The sequence below is a fragment of the Malurus melanocephalus genome, unplaced genomic scaffold, assembly GCF_030028575.1.
Source record: "Malurus melanocephalus ecotype Western Australia unplaced genomic scaffold, MMel_1.1 scaffold_712, whole genome shotgun sequence".
Taxonomy (NCBI): Eukaryota; Metazoa; Chordata; class Aves; order Passeriformes; family Maluridae; genus Malurus; species Malurus melanocephalus.
The window spans coordinates 118996-138702 of record NW_026623944.1 but is presented as its reverse complement, the minus strand read 5'-3'; the positions used below and the strand labels follow the sequence as shown (position 1 = coordinate 138702).

General features: G+C 51.2%; 1 protein-coding gene across 7 annotated transcripts in view; it reads right to left on the bottom strand.

Moving 5' to 3' along the window:
* ANK1 (ankyrin 1) overlaps window positions 1-19707 on the bottom strand; it is a 54150-nt gene that overhangs the window by 19836 nt on the left and 14607 nt on the right. For 6 of the 7 annotated variants that reach the window (XM_057384479.1, XM_057384482.1, XM_057384484.1 and 3 more), the window contains exons 2-11: window positions 7563-7664; window positions 4563-4661; window positions 3397-3495; window positions 2583-2681; window positions 2295-2480; window positions 2058-2156; window positions 1451-1549; window positions 1049-1147; window positions 391-588; window positions 216-314 (exon numbers count right to left, since the gene is read on the bottom strand). In XM_057384479.1, coding sequence (XP_057240462.1) covers window positions 216-314; window positions 391-588; window positions 1049-1147; window positions 1451-1549; window positions 2058-2156; window positions 2295-2480; window positions 2583-2681; window positions 3397-3495; window positions 4563-4661; window positions 7563-7664 — 1179 coding nt within the window. Of the gene's footprint in view, window positions 1-215; window positions 315-390; window positions 589-1048; window positions 1148-1450; window positions 1550-2057; window positions 2157-2294; window positions 2481-2582; window positions 2682-3396; window positions 3496-4562; window positions 4662-7562; window positions 7665-15130; window positions 15223-19707 lie in introns of those variants that run through there. The other variant, XM_057384483.1, reaches the window with a different exon arrangement.

Below are 19707 nucleotides of genomic sequence, written 5' to 3'. Positions count from 1 at the left end.
GTGTGGGGAAAACACAGGGAGCTGCTGTCTCCCCCCCCACCCCATCCTCCTGTTGTTTGGGGAGATGCTGCCAAGCTAAATAGGTCTGAGCTGCAAAGAGAATCAAGAAAGGCTCCTGGGGATTGGCAGAGGCAACAGGGACATGACATCTCGCCACATTGCCCACTCTGTACAGGCAGCAGCAAGAGAGCTGAGGATGGGCTCAGCCCACCTACCTCTGTGACAGCATCAATGGAGGCCCCTGTCTTCAGCAGCAGCTCCATCACACGGATGTGGTTTTTCTTGCAGGCGATGTGGAGGGGCGTGAAGCCATTCTGCAGACAGATGGACAGTCATTTGCAGGAACACCCCCTCTCCCCTGGTCCAGCCCACCCAGTCCTCCTCACTCACCAGGGCTCGGGAGTTGGGCTTGGCTCCCTTCTCCACCAGCAGCTTGGCCACCCGGTGGTGTCCACAGTGTGCGGCCACGTGCAGCGGGGTGAGGTGGTCCAGGGTGATGTCATCAATCTCAGCGCTGTACTGCAGGAGCAGGCGGACGCAGTCCAGGTGGTCACCCTGGGCTGCCATGTGGATTGGTGACAAGCCGTTCTGCAGGCATGGAGCAGGGCCTCAGGGCTGGGCCGGGAGCAGCTTCAGGCATCCTACCCAGCCCCTGCCTTGCACCCCCAGACACTACTCTAGGGACACCTTGTTCCCCAGGCTGCTTCCAGAGAGGAGCCCCAAAATCCCTCCCTGAGACTTACAAAGGAGCAACATCAAATGGAGGGAAGGGCCTGAAGCGCTGCTGCCACGGGGCAGACTGTACCAGACTGAGTAGACTCAGCAGACTGAGTCCCCTTCTCAGAACTGGTCCCTCTGAAGGATGAAGCCCTCAGGCAAAGGACTCCAGCTATGGCCAAGTAGGGCAGGAGTTTCTTACCCCTCATCAGGCCCAAAAAAGCCTCAAGCCAGCCATGGGTGCCATCCAGCAACTGTGCACAGCTTGTTGCCCCACTGTGCAGCTCTGGGACCTGGCACCAATCCCAGCCCCACTGAGTCACCTGGGTACCTTGGTTTTGGCTTGAATGGGAGCCCCATGGTCCAGGAGGATCTCTGCAATTCTCACATGTCCATTGCGTGCTGCACAGTGGAGAGGGGTCAGCTCATCCTGAAAAAGAAGGGGACAGGGCTCAGTATGGCATGGAAGGGCAGGGTTCCCTCAGGTAGAGGACTAACAGGGACTTACGACTTCTTTGCAAAATAAGGCAAACTGAGCCTGGCCTCAGGCCTAAGGCACACCTTTGCACCCATGCAGTCTCCTTTTACCTCTACATGTTCCAGAAAAAAAACCTGGTGCATCCCCTTAGTGCACCATTGACCCTCCCTGACATTCCCAGAAAGATTTTTGCAGGGTAAGCACTGGGCACAAGAACTCAGGGAGGCAGAGGGCTGTGCACAGATGTGCTCTCACCTTGGTCCTTGTCTCTATCTGGGCCCCGCGGTCCAGCAGCAGCCGCACCATGATGATGTTGCCTCGGCGGGAAGCGATGTGCAGGGGAGTGATCCCATTCTGTCAGGAGGAACGACAGCCTGTCACAAGGAGTAGCCCCTACTATTTCAAGGAGGCAAGGCACAAACAAAGGAGAGAGGGCAGGAAGAGCTACATTTCTGCCTAGGGACAGCACAGGGGAACAGCTTGTTGAACCCGAAGGAGAGGCCTGTGCAGCTAAAGGCTGCAGACAGAAGCTACACAGAGCTGATGGACTGGACTGCGTCCATGGGTCTGGAAGAGGCATCCCAACTGCAGGTTCTGTGAAGTCTGCCCTGCAGCAGCAGCAACAGCTTTCCCTCAGCCTGGACACAAGGTCCTCAAGAGCTTTCAGGAGTGCATGGCTACCTCTAACAGAAAGGAGACATTGCAGAAAAGGCCTGTGCTGGTTATTAATTGCAACTCCCCGTGCCTCTGTGCTGCTTTCTGCATGGTCCCACCTCACCAGCATACTCTGGCAGCTGCTGCTGGATATGAGGCACAGCATCCTCCTCTGGTAAGCCCCAGTAGCTTCCCACTCTGCACTCACCTGGGGTGTGAAGTTGACACTGGCTCCACGGTTCAGCAGTAACTGGGCCACACTAAGATTCTCGTAGTGGGCTGCAATGTGCAAGGGGGTGAATCCAGTCTAGGGAAAAGAAGGAGGGATCAGCCCAGCCAGATACATGCTCCCTGCTGAAACTATGGATGAATACAGCATACCAAGCTGCTGTTCTCCCTGGGAATTTGGGGAAGCTCCCAGAGACAGCATGGGAATACCACGCACCTTGGACAGTACGTCAGCATTGGGGTCATTCTGCAGCAGCACCGCAGCCGTTCGAGTGTCATCATTGCGGGCTGCAATGTGCAGGGCAGGCAGACGGACCTTACCCTTCGTCCCATAGTTGATAAGGTGAGCAACCACATTCTCATGTCCTTGCTGGAGAGCCACAGCTAGTGGAGTGAAGCCATCCTGCCAAGGAGAGGGAAAGAATCAAGGATCCATGGCAGGACCCAGCACATCCCACAACAGCCCCCACAAGCAGGGCCATAGGTTCATCCACAAGGACCTCACCTCTGTGGCCACATTCTGGTTGGCTCCATTTTCCAGCAAGAACTTCACAACTTCCAGGTGGTTCTCCTGCGCTGCCATGTAGAGAGGTGTGAAGCCTTTCTGCAAACACAGGGCCATGCACATCAGCACAACTCTACCTTGTATTTCTTGAGTTCTTTGAAGACCTACACCCCATCAACGTCCACACCCCCAGGTCACTGTACAGGGGCAGAAGTATTCATTGTGGGTGCGAAAAAAAAACCAAAAAAACAAACAACCAAACCTGACAACACCAAAGCAATCACAGAGAGCTAGAGCCCAAGCTTCCACATACCCAGAAAAAAACAGGCAATGCTTGATGAGAGTCAGGCCAGGAGACACTGCCTTCTGCTCACTGCCAGTATTATCCCTAGCTTCAGGGACAATTCTCCCATCAGGCAAAATCTGAAGAGCTTTCAGCCCTACCAGGCTCAAGGGAGGAAAAGCAAAGGAAGCACAGTGTGTGTAACTGCAGGGGTTGCTGGAGATCTCCAAGCTTTGCCAGGGAGGCATCAGCCATGAGTTTTCCCAGGCTGAGTTCAGCATGCTTGTGTGTGCTGACACGGACTCCCTCAGCAGAGACCACGCTGGTCTCCCCATTTGCCTCAACCCTCCACACCATTTGCACACTTGTCTCCTTTCAGGAGTCTGGCAGAGCAGTCCTTGCTCCTGAGCGGCACTAGAGAGGAACTGCAAATGGCTACTGAAGTGCCCGTGCTGGGCACAGTTCCCACCATGAGGACACCACCATCACACATGATGGATGTCTTTTCCATTTCAGACCAAGTCATCTTACCTGCGACTGTGCATTGACGTTGGCCCCATAGTTCACCAGCTCCCGGACCACATCCTGTTGTCCAGCCAGGGCAGCAATGTGCAGGGCTGTGTTTCCCTTCTGAAAAACACCACAGGATAGTGCTTAGGGGGCTGAAGCAGACCAGGGAAAGATGGGCTTGACACGTGCTAACAGGTACGCAACCAGAGCAGCTGGCCAGGAAAACCTTTAGAAGGCCGTGCAGCTTTCAGTCCATATTCCATCCCTGCTGTAGACCAGCCAGCCACCCTTCCTGTTTGCTGGCCAGGGAAGAGAGTGATTTCATCTCTCCCATGAAGTTACTGGCAGCAAAAGCTGTATGCACTGTCAGGTGCTGTGCTTCTCCAGCACTGAGAGATGAGGAGGGGAGGGAGGATGGGGTAGCTGAGCTGGCAGTCTTCAGGCAAAACTGCAGTGTGCATCCTGGTAGCCAAGGCATCCCAGCAGACAGAAAGGGATGACGAGCAGGCTGGAAAATGCACACACAGGCTCTTCCAACTTGTGCCTTTGGGTGGTATGGAAGAATGCCAGACTCTGCTCTGTGTCCAGAACCCTGCGAGAGCACCAGGGAGGTGACAACTGAGGCCTCCTCCTGTTCTTGCAGCCCTTCAACCCATGCTGGAGGCTGCTCATTTGTCAGCCCTGCTTGTTTGTGCCGTTGTCTTGCTTGTCATCAAGAAAGAACCACACCTGCTGTGGTGATGCATGAGCTCTGTTTATTTGCGGAGCTCTGTTTACCAGAGCTCTCCAGGCTTGTGACAATGGCATCAAGGCCATCTCAGCACTGGAATCTGCAGGGGCTGCCCTGGGGCAGCATGGACTGACCTGAGCCAGCAGCCCGTGCCAGGAGGAGACGTCAGTAAGACAGCACTAGCCCAGGTTGTGGTTCACGTTACTCCCCTYTGAAGTCCACAATGGCTTCCACAGGGGAGAGGTACCTCCCACCTACCTAGAGATGCCCAGCACAGGCTTGGCTGTGCTAAAACCAGAGCCTGACCCCAGCTCCTAGCCCAGCACCACTGCCACTGGCACAGTCTCTTTGGGGGCTGACAGCAAACAGTGCGATTCCTCAGCTACTGCTAGGGGGGCTGGCAGCAATGGCAGTGTGTGGAGCTGTGACCACTGTGACCAAACTTTGTTGTCCTTACCTTGGTCGTTGTCTCCAAAACGATCTCCTTATGCAGCAGCTCCACCACCATTTTCACATGGCCTTCCTTGGAGGCCAGATGTAAGGCATTCAGCCCATTCTGGAGGAGGCAAAGGTGGGAGAGGGGAATTAGTCATCATCYGGGGATGGAGCTCTCTGGGGAGCAACCTACTCAGAGCTCCTGTGCAGACATGATTGAGGGCACTTGTTCCATGCTGGAGAAAGTCCAGCCTGGTGGTTGCTGGGGCCATTGCCTTGCCCTTGAGCTCAGCACTGGCATCCAGCTCACCAGCCATGGTGCCACAAACAGCTCTATGCTGCCAGGCAAACTTYACATAACTGAACGCTGAGTTGCTGACTAATGCTGGAGGTTTCTCCATGCCTCCATGAAGGCAATTTCCTACAGATGGGTGGTACCACAGCTCAGTGTTATGTGCTCGAGGCACAGGCACTGCTTCAGTCCTCCGTGCTCCTGGCACATCCCTGATGTCAAATCCTGTCTTTCTTCAAGTTACTTTCCATGGTGTGCCCCTCCTCACAGTCAGGTTTTTCACACCTAAAGCAGAGAACTGAGCTTTATGCACAGCCCAGAGCAAGGATGCACCACAGCTGCTGTGTAAGTGCACATGCAAACTTTTAACATTTACACAGACAGATGTGCAGTGAGAAGCCCTGCTTGGGACAGTGATTTTATCAACCAGCAGCCAAATTCAATTCACAACAGTTTGTGAGCTTCTGGTCCAGAAGCTGGCTTGTCTCTGGCTCTCAGACTGCCCACCAACACCCCATCCTGAAGCACATGGTGGGCTTTGTTTCCCTGGAGTTCTGCTGCAGCAAAGAGTGTAGAGAAGATGTTGGGTGTGTCATTGTTAAGCTCTACCAGTTCCAGGAAGCTCCCAAAGAGCTAAAGGAACCTCTCAGGAACATCTCTGTGTGTGTCCCAATTTAGCTTGTCTTCTTACTACCTGTGGAACCTGAACATTAGAAGCAGAGGACTGGCCAGTGTCCCTTTAGCACCCCCAGGTTGTCAGAGGGAGAGGTGTCTGGCCACACAGCATCCTCAAGGCTACTAAGACAGCATCTGCTCCAYTATTTCTGATACCCTCTTCCACTTCCCAGACGTGAACAAAAGGGCTGGGATATTTGCTGGAAAAGAGGTTAAATACCTACAGGCATTTTCAGATGCCACTTTTTCTCCTTGTCCTTCACTTCTCCCAAGTGGGAGAAGATTGTTTTCATTGGTGGCCCATCGGTATTTCAGCTCCCGGAACAATACAGGCTGTTTTGCACATTTGCTCTGGCTAGACAGCTCATCTGACCCAAAACTGCCACAGGATGTGCGTAATTTGAAAAGTGCTGTATTTTCCTCACCAAATGCTGCAAATAATTCCCAGAAATCCCAGTCACTGGCTATCAATGTGACAAATGTAGCCCTGCAGAAAAACACAGGGCCCTTCTCTGGACTGCCCATCAGGACTGGCCACCTCAACAAAGACTATCTCCTGGGCACCCATCTGCCAGCATGGTGCTGTTTCCTGCTGGTGAGAGTCCTGACAGCAAGGTGCACTCMTCCTCAGTCCTCCAGCTCCTCACAGATGAGATGGGACCATGGTGGAATTTGAAACACAAGTGGACGATGAAGACGCTGACGAAGCAATGGAGGAGGTGAAATCGGTGGGATGACGATCAGATGGCATGTCAAGGTCTCTGCACTTGAGTAAGAATACAGGGCCTGTGGGATAGGTCTGACCACATATATCCCTCTTTATTCTATACAGGACATGTGAGGTTGGACCTTTCTCACAGGTCTGATATTCCTCAGACGGAAACCCCAAAGTGCCATCTAACCTCAGGGAAATGGCAAGAACCAATCACTGAAAGAGGAGCGTCATACCACTGTGGCTACCATCTTGCCATCAAAGTGTTAACTCCCCTCACTAGTACCAGAAATCTGACTGGAAACAGAACCTGAAGCTGGTCAGTGCAGACAGGACTGTGCAGTGCAGACATCTCTTTTGGTGAGGAAGAAGTTCAAAGTCATCATCTTTAGCTTGTGGGTGGGTCACCCTGTTGTAATTATACACAGAGCGCTCTCCAGAGCCCCATGTTCGTCTAGACTAGAGCATTACAAGACCAATGGATGCAGAAATCCTCCCTGTACTTTTAGGCTTGCTATCAGAAATGAGTGAACATCCATGGTGCACTCTGCTTGCCCCGTGGGAAGCTGCCTCCAGTAACTGCACTGGCTGCCGCAGTGCACAAATCAGTAGGTCTGAACTTCACTTGGTGTGGGGACTTGCTAGTGAAACAGATGAACGTTCATTTGTACTGTCTGCTGAGTCAGCCCTCTCAGCAACACCTCTGCTCCAGAAAGCAGTGACAGCACAGCCTGTCTGCTCCCCCTGCTCAGCCTAAGCCCCCTGAGTCTGTCCCTACAGCACCTGCCCCATTTCAGGCTCAGCCACTTGCATCTGACAGCTACAGAGATACAAAATGTTCTGATGATGATGTGCAAACAATTCCTCAGTGCCCACAGCTCTTTGTTCCTGTACAAACTTGTTTCTGTTCTGATGAGGAGGGCTCCTCCCACCTAACACGACAACTGGCATTTTGCAAACATTCACCGCTTGTGATAAACTGAAACTTCTGGGAATCCAAAAGTCTCAGCACTGCAGCAATGCAGGTAAGGGGAATAACCTCCAAGAGCCGCTCCTCTGATGTTCTACCACTGTGCTGCTCTTCACAGCTATCTGCTCGACCCTCTGAGAAGAGCTGAGCCCCTTCCTATTGTCCCGGTTGCTTGTTTCTTTAAAGGAGCCCTCTCTGCTTACCTGTTAATGTCCTTTGCTATATTCCAACCAGGACATCCAGGCTCCCCAGATCTTTATAGCTATTATTGCCCTCCTAGCCCCAAAGACAACTGTTCCAGGTCTGCCCTCTGGTCAGCCACATTTTCACAYGAACTACAGATAGTACCAGAAGCCCTGTGTGTTTCACATACCTGGTTGCACGTGTTAATATCTACCCCATTCCTGAGGTGATCCAAGGCTTTGTCCAGATTCCCAGATCTTGCAGCTCTCAAGAAACTGGTTGCAGCATCGGCCTTGGGGACAAAAAGAAAAAGCATGAAACTCAGAGTCTCCTTGTTCTCCCCCACCACCAGCACTGGGTCAGCTCTTCAATCAGCTGCAGAGAACAAAGCTGCAGAGAGCAGGCAGAAAAGGCAAAGGATAGGCAGGTCACATTGGGAACTGCTGGGACAGACTGACGCACCCCAAATCAAACAGGAAGAAGAAGGGTTGGGACCTGGACTTAAGTAAAGAGCATCCAGCTTGTCCTGTCACACTACAGGGACAGTAGAGAGGGAGCTCCTGCTACCACAACAGCCTCTCTTGGCCTGGGAAATCACTGTGAGTCTGGGCTGAAGGACTACGACGATGGAGCTGTAGTGAGGCCACCCTCACCCTCCTCCAGAAGCCACTGTGTAGCCACAGCAGTGAGCTCAGGTCCTGGCACCAGGGACAACAGGACCAGCCGAGCACCTCCCAGCTGTGAAAGCCACAACTCTCATTTTGGACAGCATCTCCCTGACCTGCTACACCACAGCCAGCCCAGGCAAGGCATAGCAATACTTCGAGCAACACTACTTAGCAGTGTGAGGCAGCAAATGAAGACAATGGCATGGCTCACTGGAAGCTGGAGAACAGGGTGGAAATGCAGTGGTCTGTGAGTCTGSGAATTGGGACTGGTAACTGTGAGCTTGCACCTGCCTGCTCAGGCCAGCCCAAAGGGTTCTCTGCAGCCAAGAGCCACGAGACATCCACGGCAGGGCTGAGGGACACACTCCTCTGTCCTCAGCTCCAAGGGAAAATCAGAGCCCCTCTTGTACCACTCATATTGGAGCTGACCAAAGAACCTCCCGGGCTAGGAGAGCCTCTCTTCTGCCACTCCAGCCCATCCTGTATGGCCCACGGCCTGGTTGCAGAGGAGCGTCCAGGATTAGGAAGCTCCTGGACAGGAGCTGGAAGCAACACAGCCAGAGACAAACGCACGGGAGGCATACTATGGAGGATGATGCACCACACAGGTTCAGGGCTCCTCTCTTCACTTCTCTTTGCGGTCTCAGACATTTGAGTTGGGACTTTGGAGCAGCATAACTCAGATGCCTTCTGGTCTCCTCCATCTGTCTCCCCCAGCTCATCCTTTCTGCCTGACCCTCCTATGACAGTGAAACCCTGCCATGTCCTGGGCCCATCAGGATCCTGTTCCCCCCGCAGAGGTAAGGCCCACAGACGGGGTGTCCTGGCCCTGSTAGGCCAGGCCCAGAGCTCAGACCAGGCTACCAGCACAGTGGCAGGGTGCCATGGCCCCTCTAGGGCAGCCCCCAGGCCAACAGGACAGGTGGTGACCCGTCCCGGTGCGCAGGCTCCGCGTGCAGGGGGAACACGTGCTGATGGCATGACCTCCTGTGCCAGCTGGCTCTGCCTGCTCCCACCTCACAGGAGAGCCCCATCTAGCAGGGAMCAGCCCCCACATTCACTGCAGAGCTGTGGCTTTGGGAAGCTGTGAACCCAGAAGAGACACAACACCGTGCCTCAGTGCKCTGCTCATACAGAAGGATCGACTGCAAGAGGCAGAATGCAACACCAGCCTTGTGCTTAGAAGTGCACATTCACGCTCTGAGCTCTGCGTGCTGTCTGTGGTCCAGTGAGGAAACATTGACAGCTTCAAGCAATGGGCTGAATGCAAAGAGCTTTTCCAACGCCAGACACTGCTAGAAGCCTCTGCTTCTCAGGTCAGAACCGATGACAAAGCAGAAAACCCTTGGAAAATCAAAGCACAGCTCAGCCAGACTCTGTCACGCATGGCACACACATGGAACTCTGAAGATTAAAATGGTAAAACTTGACATGGTCCTGCAGCAAAGGAGCTCCCAAAGCCCCAGCACATCCAGCAGCAGAGACTACAGGCAGAAAGCAAGCAGAAAAGCAAAGCAGAGGTCTCTGTGGGCATGAAGAAGAAGTGTGTTGTATACTCACAGCCACGTCTGGACCGGACCTGCCCTTTCGTGCTGCCATAGTCCAGCACTTCAGCTGAAACCTGAGCCTGGTGTCCCCTCTCTCCCTCCTTGGTTATCTACTCCCCAGCTTTGAGAGAGCCAGTAAGTTACATTGCATTCTATCTAAAAATACAGGCTCCGTCCTCTCTCCAATGCAGACCCGGCAGGGATCGCCAGCTGCTAATGGAATTTGTTCATTTTCTCTCCATTATTGTGTCAGGCAGGCTATTTAATACCAAGCCATCTCCAGAAAGCAAATGACTGCTGCCAAGTGTAGGGGGGGTTCAGAGCTGCAGGTACCACCTCAGGAACAGCAGAGGAAAAGCAGCCCCACAGACATGCCAAGGAGTCTGGCAAGTCCCAGAGAATTCCACAGAGGAGCGGGGTTGGGATTCCCTCCTGACCCTCTGGATGCTAAGGCCCAGGCCTTAGAAAACGTGCCAAGGCTGGAGTGTGCCAGAGGCGCTGCCCTTTTGCGCCCCATGCTCAGCATGCACCTTCCTGAGCTGCACAGAGAGATGCAGGGCATCAGACACCTGCAGTCAGACCAAATATTCCACCACAGAAGATGGAATAGCTCGGCTCAAAGGGYAAAAGCTGATCCACAGTCATATTGTCCTTCTGATGTTAGGCTGCACAATTGGACTGCCTGCCTATTGCTCAGGACAATTTGCTCCCTAGGAAATGGAAGCACGGGCTGGGTGACTGCCATCTCCCGAATTTCAGCAAAAGGGACCACTAACAGCGAGAAATGCAGACTCCATGAACACGAGCAGGTGTGCACATCGAGAAGATGCACACACATACCCTAGTGAGCACCAGCCCAGCTCACCCAGACACAGACACATGCACTGCACAGTTACAACCACCCACTAACATGTGCCTCATGCCTGCACACATTCACTCATTATCTGTGTGCCCCACAACAGACAGCAACTGCTTCTAGATGCAGAAACTGCCTCTGCTGATTTTCCTTTATTTGGAATTTGCAGAGTTTCTTTCCATTCTCCTTCGCCCTCCTAAAAAATTTCCAGGGCAGCAAATAAATTGCCTCACTTGCTATTATACACCTCTTACACTCTTATGTGGCTGCTAAATCCTATACGCAGGCATCATGCTCTACAGTTGTGGACATCCAAACTGTGAAGTGCCAGGAGGCTGCTGCCAGCAATTCCCAAAGAAAAGAAGCCTCAAATCTGCACTTTGCTAAGTGCTCCAAGCCCTTCTGAAGTCAAAAACACAGTGCAGCACATGGGATGGTGCTTCTACTCTCCTTTGCTTTCTTTTCCTTCAGGAAAAATCTCCCCTTGTCTGCTGACATTCTAAATTTTTCTCTTTCCCTCTGTCCTGGTTTCAGAGTCAATTTTTTCTCATGCCACACTCTCCGGGCCCTGAGAAGAGGCTTCTTCTGTTGCTATTCCCAGGTGTCCTCCTGCTCTCACAGCATTAATGCCACTAGCCCCTTCACCCCAACATGAGAAGCCTGGAAGCACCTGGAATCACCATTGAATTGGAGCCGTGGCCAAGGTAATAAGCAAAGGGGAAGTCAAACCAGAGGCTCAGGCTGGATTTCAAAGGCTGCAGTTAGAGATTCACAAGCTGCTCTATCCCTGGCTGTGGTCAGTGTCCTGCTCTAATCTCTTCTGGCAGTGCCTGCTCTCATTCCCACCCAAGGAGGAGCTCCCTCCTGCTCCTGCTGCTTACCACTGATAACAAAAGGGAGGGTCTTAGCATTGCCTCCTCCTGTAAAAGGTGCCCACACTTGGCCGGAGCCCACTCTGGATGAGCTGATAAATGCTGTAAGTAGATGATTCCCAAGTGTAAATGAGTTCMGGGACCTGTCCTGATCTCACAGTGTTTTCTGGGACACAAAGATAGGCAAGAAGCAAATCACCACACTATTCCAGCCTGGCACACATGCATCCTGCTGCATTGCCCTCTTTATCCTGTCTGCCCACTTGTCTTTTCAACCAAGCTGACAGAGAGCTTGGAGCAGCTCATGAGCAGCAGACAGAGAAGGTCCAGCAAAGAAACACCCGGGGCGTGTGCAGCACAGTCACCTCAACCACCAAAGAACTCCAGCACTGGCAGTGAGATGCAAACTCCACTCCTGGCACCAAGCCATGTACTGCTATGGGCATCCTGTCTAGATGCTGTGGAAAGGTCCAACCCACATCTCAGAGGTCATACAGTTATTTCCAACTACTAGTACCACTGTCCTGGAACCTAAAGTCAGTGCTGCCAGCTGGGGATGTGTGATGAACCCTTGCCAAGGGCAACAGCCCTTGGCATTTGCTTGGACATTCCTTTGCTTATGTGGGCTTGTGTCCAACAGTGAGCATGACCCTCACCTTTGAGGCATTATTTCCAGCACAGGTACCAAAACCTCACATCAGTGAAGTAGTTTGCTTTTAAGCAGCTGCCCAACCTAGGAATTTCTCTCGAGCCAGTGCTCGTTTGGACCGCTCTACCTTGCAGTATCAAGTGTGCAGGTCTGCAGGTGATAGCCTCAATCCTTTCTCATCATATGAGAAGAATTTGTCAGTCCTCAAAACACACTACAAGAGATGCTAAGATTAAGAGCAGTTAAAGGTAACGCCTAGGGTGCCCATAGGATAATCAGGGAAGATCAGGAGATTCAACTCACAATGCTCAGAAACAGAAACCACACTGTCTGTCTTACAGGAACTTTTTCTTCTATCTGTATTAAAAAAAAAACCTGGGTGCTCTCAATGGGGCCTGCAGCAGAAACAAAACCTACTGGCAGGTTTCTGCCTTCTGAGCAGAAGGCAGCATTCAGCAGGGTACAGCATCTCCAGAAAGGCCACAGTAGCAAAGCCTCCAGCAGCCAGCCAGCAGAACACCGTGAACAGGCAGATGCCGCAAACCCAGAAGAAGGAGAAAAGCAAAAGCATTGGGAAAATTCATCTGATGAAAGGATAAATCTAAATGCTTAAATTCTATCCTTTCATCATCCTYATCTCAATCCACATGATTCAAGACAGATAAATCCATATGCCCAAGTTCTATTCTCCCATCATTCTCACCTCTGCCCACATGATCTAGGACAGGTCTGCAGATCTTAATAGGACTGGTAAGAGTCAAGGCACAAGAAGTCACGTCTGGAAGATATCTGCCAAGCGAGTTTGTTCTCATTTTATGCACCAGCCTGAGGAAACCCTTTGCCCATGCTCCTTTCTGCTTACTGGAGATTTCACCAGAGCCCCAAAGTACAAACCACAGAGGCTGATGGCTGATCCTCCCAAGGGAGATCCCCAGGGCAGGATGCAAGGGGAGCTGAACCATCTCACAGCAGATGAAGCAGAGCATGCAGGAAGTGAAAGACCTGCTCACATTCCCATACAAGGGATAGAGCTGGAATAACAGTCAGCACAGCTGGCAAAGGAGAAATCCCAAAGCAGAAAAAGAAGGGAAGGAAGGCCCCTGGCAGGTTTGTAAGAAGGGAAGCAACCTGTCAATGAGCATTTTTACAGCTGAAGAGAGGGCAAGCTCTCTGAGGCCAGCATCAGACTGGCCTCTTCACCATGCACAATCCTCTACCATTACATAATCATGAATAATGAGCTTTTCGACAGCCCATTTCTGTGCACCCTTAACAGAAGAGGTAGTTCTAGGCTGTCACTGGTTGTACAAGTCAAGGTCAAGGTTAACTCGGTCCCTGCTGAGCATTTGCAGATACAGACGACATCTGTGTTGCCATTTGGCTCCTCCCTTCCCCGTTCATGGGTGCCCTTTGCGTTCTGCTCCAGCTGGAACAGGTTCAGAACTGTGAGGAAGGCAGATATCAGAAACAGCTTAATCTGCACAGAGCATGGTGGCAAGGGGCTGCCTCTACACAGCAGACTGATCTTGCTGATAAGGATCCCCTGGTGGGCTACAGCCCACAGCTCTATGAAAGCCTGCAGCTCCTGCCTGCTGCTAATGGATTTTCTAAGTAACATGTTCAAGATCTTGTTCTGTCATTTGCAAACTATCACTTTTCCTTTGAAGTACAGTGCTGGATCCAGCAGCAGTGGAGAGTGGAGAGTGAAATAAGCTGGTCAAGAGACCTGAACAGGAAAATGAGACCAGAACATCTTTCCTTTCACACAGAGTCAAAGCAAGGCAAGAATTAACACAGCTCCTGCTCCTGTCAGCTGAGGCCATGCACACCCAGGGGAAAGCTGTCACTATCCTTTGATGTTAGCAGGAGCCTCTGCTCTCTGCATATCCTGAAAAAGAAAAGCTATTTTTGCCTCATCAAAAAATATATAGACTGTGACTGAAGACAATACATGAGAGCTTTTTGCTCAGGCACTACATCTCTACTAACAACATAACATTTACAGCGGCTGAGAGAGATGCAGCAGCCCAGCAACTGCTTTCTATCTCCTATTTTCCAAATGCACGACCTTTTTTGGACCATGACATGGCTCAGGCAGGTCTGTGCAATGAACACTGGGAAGCCTAGAGGGCTGAGAAGCAGGCTGCCAGTGCAAGGGGGGGATCAGAGACCTGCTCTGAGCCTGCCTAATATCAGCCTGGGCCTAAGACATAGCTTTTGGACCAGCCTCAACTCTGTCAGCGCCCTCATGCTCAGGTGAGGTGCTGGAGTCCAGACCACACCGTTAGGGTCTGCCCTGATGCTCTGTAGAGAAGCTTCCTTCTCCTTGCTAATGATGCTTAAAAACTGCTCCTGATTTCTGCAGTCTGTTCTGATGCATTTCCTACCTCTGCTCCAGCAGGACTGTTCATGCCTGCCTGCATGAACAAAAGCACTCCAAAGGGTGCTTTCTGCTGGGATCTGCACGCTGGGAGGTATCACAGTACAGTCCTCGTGCTGTGGCTGCCATAGACTTGCTGCCTTTAACCTTAAGCCAGGCTTGCCTGGCCAGTGCTCGGGGTGCAGCCTCCGGAAGCCATGCAGGGAAGAAAGCATTGACAGAAAAGCACCTGAAGCACAGGYCTGGTAATATATCTCTGCCAGCAGATGACCGGTGAGGACACGAGAGCAAAGCCGTTGCAGCACAGCCACCTGCTCCACAGCAGAGCTAGCACAGCACTGTGCTGAGAGAGAAACATCATCCTGTGCATCTGTCCCAGGGCTCCAGAGGGCTAAAATAAGAAAGGTGCTAACAGAGAAATCAGCATTTACCATCACAATAGTGCAAAAAACCAACACCTGGGGGCACCTCCCTTCTCCCAGCAAAGCAGTGGTGAGAAGGACAAGACAAATAGAGCAGCAGGGGACCTGGCTTCAATGCCAGGCACCGTCACTGGCTCCAAGGATGACCTTAGCTAAGTTACCAATTACCTAAGAAGGGCAGCAAACCCTTCCTGCCAGACTGAGGTTCATTTAGCTGCAACTGTTTGGGGAGAAGAGCCATTTTCTTTGGACTGAAGTTCATATTACCAGCCAGAATATACTAAACTCCCTTGTRGAAACCAGCTGACCTGATTCCTCTCCCTTTTGCTCCCCAGAGAGCCCTTGACCATGCCCAAGTACTCACCCTCAGGTAATGTAGGCATGTCATCACTGCAGGAGAAGGTCAGCTCACCCTGGACAGCCAGGGTCTGCAGCTCTGATCAACCCACTTACGCTGAATGCTGCTGTGAAACCAAGCATGAGCAGGCTGGAAGAGGTTTATCAGCAGCAGGACTGCTCCCTATCACCACTCACACACCTGACTGCAAGCCAGCACAACAAGGAGGTTCCTGCCTGGAGTCTGGAGATTACGGGTTGTCCCACGTCAAGGGCTTGGGGAGAGCTGCCAGGCTGAGCACAGTGTTTAGTGAATGTCACGCCTGAGCCACACTTCATAAACACATCTGTGAGCTGTTAACAGGGAGGAACCCAAGTGCATGAACCCTGCTCTTCAAACAGTACAAGGGAAGATGAAACTTCAGCAATATAAAGCAAAATGACACAGCTCTGTGGCCAAAACCACACTGTCTCTTGGTCTATGCCACACAACGCAGGCTGGGCCTGAGACAGTGAGCAGAAGACCTCAGGTTGTTCACAGGTCCCTGCAGAACTTGGCTGGGCACAGTCCCAAATGGAGGACACCGAGATGGAACTGATGTGGCAAATGAGGTCTAGTGACAGCAGCTCCAGGCTCTTTGTAGGGCCTAGAGCCCACTGCAGTACAATGAACGCGCCCCTTCCCCACTTCTACCTGCACAGCAGACTCCTGCTCCAGCATCCCTTCAGGAGATCCTTGCTTGCAGCAAGAAGGCAAGGGGTCCACAGTGGTTGGTGCATGCCCTCTCTGAAAGACACGCAAGGGAGTCACACCAATTGTCCAAAGGAACAGAGCTCCTGGAGACCGCTCCCATCCCACCCTTTCCTTGTGCTCCAGCTCAGGGTGACCCTGCAGAGCAATGCTTGACTGGCTGGCAGGAGTGATCTCCCTTGCTAGGGCTTTGCCTACCCCATCTTGGCTCCAGATGCTGAAGCGGGGCCAGCCTGGCAAAGCACTTGGGGTGCTGCAGGGGATCCACACGGTTTAGTTTCCATTTCCAGCTACCATTCACGTGGTCCTTTTCACCAGTTACAGGGTCAAGAAGGCCAAGGTGCTATCAGCCAGGTACTGGGGCCAGACCAGTGAATGCACAGCCATGAGGTGATCACACCTGGAAAGAGCCTGGGCATTATACAGATAAATACAGCTTCTGACATTTGCAGCTTCAGAGAGAAGCAAACAAATGTTCTGCCAGCCATATCTCTCTAGGGAATTCCTACAAAACAGCCCAGCCCACCACCAGAAAAGCTTATATGAACTGGAGGCTGGAAAAGTAGATCAACAGAGCACATTAGGATGGCAAAATGCTTTGCATCACACAGAAATTGAGATTTTTATACTGAGCAAAGGCCAAGTTCAGCATTAGGGTAAAGCAGAGTGCTTACCTCAGTCTAGGAAAAACACCTTTCCTTTGTCCAGTGTCATTCAGCACTTCCTTGGAAGTCTGGATTCCCTCTGATTTTTGAGATCAAATAGACTCCACCTTCCATTCAGGTAGAGCTCAAATGTTTGCTACCAAAAGGATGGGCTCTGCAACTGCTGGCACACTACATTTGGTCTAAAAAGTGCTGCTGCTCTTAACCTTCAGAGTCAATGTCTATAAATGCCTCAGATCCTTGGTTCCACTCCCTCCAGCCCCATAGCTGCATGTCATGAATACAAACACAAGTCCACACTCCAACGCAGGCCATTACTAGCCAGATCTCATGAACCGATTCAAAGTTGCTCCCTCATCATAAAGCAAACTTCCTCCAGATCCTACATCCACCAGGACATAAAGCCCTAACCTGTGCCCTACAATCCATCTGGGCTTACCTCCTAGCAAACCTCAGGGAGAAGCAGTGTAACGATGCCCACGAAATTGCCCCCCTCACCCTTCCCGTTTTTTTGAGATTGGGTTTAACTYGGCTTTGTGCAACCTCTGGCACTGGTGACTTTCACAAACCCAGAACAGGCAAACTCGAGCATGGGCCAATCCCTGGGGCAGCAAACCCTTTGGCTGCAAAGGACAAGCAGTCTCAGACTGGCTCAATCCTAGAGGTTCCTGGCTACCCAGTGATGCCTCATCGCCTCCACAAGAATGGAGAGGGCAGAGGGAAGCCCTGTACAATGCTGGGAGGGCCAAGGGGCTCATTGCCTCTGGCCCAGGACTCCCCATACCCACAGCTGCAGCAGGGTGCAGGGAAGGAAGCCCTGGGACTGTGTGCAAGGTAGAAAAGAGCTGTTGTGACTTTGGGGTCTGGAATGGTGACTACATGGTGCTGTGGCAGATGTGGTAAGACGGAATCACCCCAGCTCCTCACCACTGAAGCAGAACCTTTCTACCACTGTGAGGAATGAGAAAAGTGCCTCAATACAATATATTTGCAGGTCAGAGCTCCTCTGACAAAGAAATACTACCAATAGGTATTGTCCTGGCAAGCTTGGCCAAGCCACAAAGTCTCTGCTTCCCCACTAAGACCTGGAGTTTTGCCTGCAAACAGCCCTCAGCAACTTACCCACAATTCAGAGGTGCATGAAGATACCAAGAGCTCAGGTCACTGAGGTATCCCCAGATGTTGGGGAGGTCACACGCTGCAGCAGACCCATGGATCTTGAAGTAATTGTATGGAGTTCAGGTTAATATTACTACCAGTCACATATCCATAGCTCTAGAAGTACCGGCGATTTTGGGAGCATGAGCTGTGAGGTGGCAGGTATCTGCCTGCTTTCTCCCTTCCCTGAAGACAGGTGAGAACAGAGCATTTTGCCTTGAGTATGTAACACACTAAAAACCATTTCTTTCCCAGGTGGTTTGTGAAGCTGGCAGAGGCATCACCTCTAAGAAAACTGGTCTCTTTGCTCCATTAATTGCTGTCCCTTGTTAATTATAATTTCCTGAACACTTCCCATTGGTGCCTCTAACAGGTCTCATTCACTCATTACCACCTCATCTGAGGCATCTCCAAAAGTTGCCCCTATCTAACTGTAGACAGATGAGTTGCATATATCAGTGCTGAAAACTCACACCTCAGAGTAACTTGCTTTACTAGCAGTTTGTCGCTGTTATCTTGCCTATCATATCTAACAGGAACATCCTGGCAGTTCTGGAGAAACCAACACTATGGGCACAACCCTGACTAAGAAATCAGAGTCGGGGAGAGCTTTAAAAATAACAAATACAACACTTAAAAGTTAATAGCTTTTAATTCCAAAACCTCTTACCATTTTCATGAAAACACTTCAAAAGACTAGGGTCTCAGGCAGTTCCTTAACATTTAGCTGTTTCCAGATGCTGAACTGAGATTGTCTGGGTTGCTCATTCCCTAAAATTTTATTCTGTGTTCTCTCCTTAGTGATATCGGAGCATATGATCGTTACCTTAAAGGCCTTCAGACAACTGAAGGTGGACTCAGTGTCATGTTGTACCCACAAAAGCTATCACAGAATTAAACTGGGACTCTGCAAAGGGACATTATTTACATGGAAAAAAAAAAACAACCCCACCCAAAACAAAATAGGAATATTGTCTAAAACAGAGCAAACTCATATTGATAAAAAGTAACCAAGATTTCAGTGAATAATATCAAATGACCCCTGGTTACCCCAATGGGCTTTAGGGACGTTTTGCAAGCCAGTGTTCCAGTATTCACTTAATTGCTGTTCCTGGGATGCTACAATATTTATCGTACCTACATGGAAAATAATTTCTCCCCCTGTTATCCTGAGACAGCTTCTGAGATGGGGTTCAGCATCCCTGGTGCCTCAGTGCCATTGCATTCCAGGTTCACAACTGAGATGAAAACACTGAATTCCAGCAGCAACTGCAATCAGGGGTGAAAAGAAGCTCTGTCAGAAATTTAGAAGGCAGAGGTCTCTGGAGAGCTACTCCTTCAGCTACAAAGAGTTTTGTTTTTTCACAATACAAAGTTCTGCCTCTGACCTTTGGAGAAACTCTTCAGCTGCGTGATGATGTAGCTGTGAAGGAATGCAAGGCTCCTTCCTCGGTTTTGGTATCCACCGTGTAACCAGAGAAGTGATCGCCCAGCACCAGGCACTTGCTGGCTGCTGCCAGGCAGCTGTTCTTTCTTTCATTTAAGGGAATGAGGTGTACAGTGTGTGAAGCAAAGAACCTTAAACACATCACTGTGGAGAAGAGTAAATAATGTAGCAACGGGCTTTAACATTTTGAGGAAGCTGGATGTGTCTTCACCCGGAGAAGGAAGTGCGGCCCTTCTTGAACGCAGCCACTTAAGAGATGCTGGAGAATGAGTCCAGGGCTGCAGTCACTGAGGGGAGCTGCTCCTCCCTGAGCACTTGCAGTACCCTCCTGGTACAAGGACATGGATCCACACTGGTTCACCTTACTCCAGCGTGTCTCCTTTCTCCTTAGAGAGGAAAACRCTTCCTGTGCTCTTGTCACCTGCAGTCACCAGGACCAGTCAGGCTCCCAGGTTCCAGCCAGCAGTTATCTCAGGAAACATCAATGTCGTTTTAAAGCTGAGGCAACAACAGAAGCTGAATAATTTAAATGTTTAGCAATTCTGCTACTGCTGCCCAGCCATGGATAACAGCAGGTACACCGA